General features: G+C 33.1%; 1 protein-coding gene across 1 annotated transcript; it reads left to right on the forward strand.

Annotated features, from left to right (window-relative positions):
- The first annotated feature begins 567 nt into the window (after positions 1-567).
- bloc1s2 (biogenesis of lysosomal organelles complex-1, subunit 2) lies at positions 568-2,386 on the forward strand. Its single transcript, XM_057353377.1, has 4 exons — positions 568-740; positions 1,320-1,436; positions 1,900-2,019; positions 2,223-2,386. The coding sequence occupies exons 1-4, from the start codon at positions 584-586 to the stop codon at positions 2,369-2,371; spliced, it is 543 nt and encodes a 180-aa protein (XP_057209360.1). The 5' UTR covers positions 568-583; the 3' UTR covers positions 2,372-2,386.
- Positions 2,387-4,374: the final 1,988 nt, after the last annotated feature.

The following is a 4,374-nucleotide window of genomic DNA, read 5'->3' on the forward strand; positions in this document are numbered from 1 at the left end:
ATAAAATATATCCCTTACAACCTTAATACATGGACGACATATATAAATGCTATACAAATAATCACAAGAATGAATAATAAATAAATAAATACATGTGATTAAGTGTGTCTTTTTAAACTAATTTGAATTAATGCAGTCCAAATCGACCTAGGTTTTCAGACTGAATTAAGTTGATTTTTAAATTAAATTCAAGGTCCAAAAATTTTGTTAGGCACACAGTAACTGTGTTATTCCGTATTTTGAAAAGCAATTAGACCGGAAACACATTTAGTAGTAACTTAATGTTTTTTGCTTCACTCATTTTAAATTGACAGAGTTGCCCATAGATTTGCCTGGCCCACGTCACGCATCCCCACCCATATTCCTAGGTATGAAATATATGTGTAATGTTAATTATATATACAATAATGATATACAATTAAATTAAGCTCTTAAAATAATGTGGAAAAAAACGTCTTCATTTTTCCACAACGCCTTAAAACTGTTTGAATGAAATGAAAAAAAGCTTGAATAAAAAGGGTAAAAAGAAGAAATGAGGAATCACGTGAAACTAGTTGTGGTCATGTGATCATGTGAGAGGAAAATGGCTGCTACGGGGGAGGAGGCCGCTGCGATGGACAACATCAGTAGAGTACCTGCACCTCCGACCGACCTGAACCTCTCAACTGAGCCCGATCAGAGGAGGGATGCGGGTGGGACAGAGAACCAGGCGCCTGCACCAAAAAGATCCAGTAATAACAGTGAGTTACACCTGTAAACTGCAGCTTCGTCGACTCTATAGCGTTTCATATAGACAATATTCACGGTGCGTTTATTCCGCACTCCAGCGATCTGTTTGTGATTTTGTGACTTGTACTATTGACAAATAGCATGTTCCTTTTGGGGAAAAAAACCCACATTGTGAAAGTTTCCATCACAAATGTCACAATGAACCATAAGCTGTAGTGTTTAATAATAAAATCACTGCACAATGTTATGTTCTTTGTTACTTTTGGGCCTTATTCCAGTGGGATTTAATGTTGTGTACCATTGGTTACCATCTGCCAAATAACGTCACACCAATACAACACATTACCAGTTGAGACCCACAGAAAACATTAGAGTTTCTTTTAAAACCAACACAGGGCCCATTCATACATAATCCATTAGAATTTGATGTTTATACTGTTTTTCTTTCAGCAGGGTTACTGTGTATAGTTACAGTGTCATAGCCTTGTGTCTCTATTAAGCTGCTAGATGGGACGTTTGGGCTTCATAGGTTCGAAAATCCTGTCTAGGTAAGAAAATAACTAATGTTTTGAGTCTGCTGTCTGTAACAGATGATGGAGGTGTGGAAACAGCAGAAGAGGCTACTGAGCCTGCTGAACCAGACATCAATGAGCTCTGCAGAGACATGTTTGAGAAGATGGCAGTATTTTTACAAGGAGAGCTTACTGGTAATGTTAACACACAGTCAGAGCATTCATGGAGCTAAATTATAAAACTTTAATTTGATTATAAATTCATAAACACACATTTGCTGCATCCTTATCCATGGTAATGGTTTTATACTGCACCTTTATAAATCATTCTGTGTTGTAACCAATATAACGTGTAACTTCAAGAAGACTGTAGATAGCTTGTAATGCTTAACATAAATAATTAACAAAAACTAAGATCAATAAATGCAGTAAAAGTATTGTTCATTGTTACTTTACATTAGCTAATGCATTAACAAATACAAGCTTGTTGTAAAGAAAAAAGCAGACTATACTACAATACAAAAAAAACCAGCAGTTTATTTGATATAACACGTAACACATTTATTGGATATAACATTCAACACAATCAGCATTGTCTAAGTTTGGTAATATGTAGAATAGGACTCTTAGAACTTTATGTATTTTCCTGTTTGCTCAGCCACCTGTGAAGACTATAAACTGCTGGAGAACATGAACAAGCTCACCAGTCTAAAGTACATGGAGATGAAGGACATATCAATCAACATCAGCCGCAATCTGCAAGACCTCAATCAGAAATGTGAGACATATTTTACTATGGCACTAATACATGAGATAAATGCTAGTAGTGTACATGACATGTTTCAAAAGCAGTTTGTCTCTTCAGTACACTTAAATATTAGATTTAGTCTTTTAATTTTGTTCTATTTACATCATTGGGATAAAAGGTACTCATTTAAGTGAAATTCCAAATTTTCTTATAACGCTTGATTTTTGTTTTAGATGCCAGTTTGCAGCCCTACTTGGATCAGATTAACCAGATCGAGGAGCAGGTTACAGCTCTGGAACAGGCTGCTTATAAACTAGACACATATTCAAAGAAACTGGGTATGTATATAATGCGTTTAATACATAAATGTACTGCAATGTGATAATCTCCGTATTTATTCATCTTTTACTATTTAAAATGGCTTTTATAAAAAAATATAAACAGTATGTATGCAGATTTTATGACCTCATAAGGGACGTAATGGACCATTTGTATTAATACATATTTTTCATACCACATGACCTATTAAAACAAAGAAATGAAGAAAAAAGTGTTAAAGAGAATTAGCTAAAAATATGTTGTAAAGCACATTATAATTGCCCAAATATTTAGTGAATAAAAAAAGAAAGGCATCATAGAATATCTTTATATGATAAACATATCACTTCAAAAACGAATGTTTAAATTCCTAACAAACTTTAAATGGCGCCAGCAGAGTACTCATTTTAAGATTTGCAACCATGTAGCAAGCACCCTATATTTGTGCAGCTTTATTATTCTTTCAGTATTATTTTTGATTATGCTGTAACAGTCTGCATATGAAGAGTTTGGTTCCAAAATGAGATAACTCCGTTTTAAAAAAAATTCTAATTGATGTTTTTATTGTGTTTTATTGTGTTAGTTAGCTGTATTTTGTTAGTTACTGTGGCTTAAATCAAAACAAACCAAGTGCAGTTTGACTGATATTAATTGGAATGCACAATAAAAAACATGATTTTTGAATTTTTTAAAAAGTTATCTCATTTTGGAACCAAACTCTAAAAATCTATTTAAAGCATTTTTACATGCTGTAACTTTTTTAATAATAATAATAAAATTATATATAAACAAAGAAAAAAAATAAAAAAAAAAAGAAAAGAAGAAAATGTGTATATGTTTGTGTGTGCGCATGTGTATGAATGGCCTGGGTGAGACCCATGCACTCTCTATTTAAGAAGTTGAGAACAAGATTGTCATAACCTATAGGTGGTAATGGACTGTGCAGAATGTACTGGTAGATACAGAATTCACATATCAAATTTGGGTTTGAAAAATCCAAACAAAATGGCTAAGTGCAGGAGAAATAAGCTTGCTTGCAGGAATCATTAAAATATGTTCTTACTAAACTGTATACTCCAAACCAACTCCTTTTATCAATAGATTCTTACGATTCAAAAGGCAAGAATTACATTTAAATACAGTATATATAAAAATGCTTGTTATATGTTGCTAACAAGAGTTGAAATGTTTGTGAAATAGTGACTAATTTTTTATTTGTTTTCTGTTAGAAATGCAAACATTTCGTAAGCACCTTTGTATCGCTGTTTAATTATTTTCAAAAGCGTATTCACTAAAAATTTCAATTTGTGATGTTTTTTTGAATGAATAGCAATCACAAAAATGATGTGGACATTCATATAAAGTATATATTAATAAGGAAAATATAAAAATATGTATAGCCTGGATAATTGGCAGGCAGTGACAGCTGATATTTATATGTTATGGATGGCTAACAAATGTATTTTGTATTTAAGTTCAGTTTAAGCATACAAATGAAAAATGGGATTCATGATATTGAAAACATCTCTCTTTACATCCACCAGATGGCAGTCTAAGTCCACACATCTCATAGTCTGACTAAACCTTTAACCTGATTTTGTCAGTAAGGCACATGGACAGATTCAGAGCCATGTATGGTGAGGTGCTCATCCCCAGAGATAGTGTGTGTTCAGTCTCCAATGTCAAACTACTAAATAATCAACACAGACCATTTCGTGCACAGTTTTTAACCAAACGTGTAGGAGAGAACTGTTTTGATTTTCCATCATTCAGTATTAAAACCTCCAACACTCTACTAGAAAGTTGTATAAAGCAGAGCGATACTCAACATTTGACTATGCCACATGATATCATTTTGATACAAAATGTGAATAAATTGTTCATTTTTGACCACACACACTTGCCTGTTTATAACGTCACAGGGAGATATACTCGCTCCCTTCATATATTTACTCTATAAACTTACTTGACACATAAACACAAAGAAATTGAGTCAAGCTGTCTCTTCTCACTGGTGGCAGCAGGTCTAGTTTTAGCAATCTGTATGTTTTAAAGAACGTTTATGAG

This window comes from Triplophysa rosa, linkage group LG15 (assembly GCF_024868665.1).
Source record: "Triplophysa rosa linkage group LG15, Trosa_1v2, whole genome shotgun sequence".
NCBI lineage: Eukaryota > Metazoa > Chordata > Actinopteri > Cypriniformes > Nemacheilidae > Triplophysa > Triplophysa rosa.

Bases quoted from the DNA above. Each gene is read 5' to 3' on its own strand.
- bloc1s2 (XM_057353377.1), top strand. From the start codon at position 584: ATGGCTGCTACGGGGGAGGAGGCCGCTGCGATGGACAACATCAGTAGA. The intron at 741-1,319 runs GTGAGTTACACC...TGTCTGTAACAG, and splicing joins AAAAAGATCCAGTAATAACA to ATGATGGAGGTGTGGAAACA. The intron at 2,020-2,222 runs GTGAGACATATT...TTTTTGTTTTAG, and splicing joins GCAAGACCTCAATCAGAAAT to ATGCCAGTTTGCAGCCCTAC.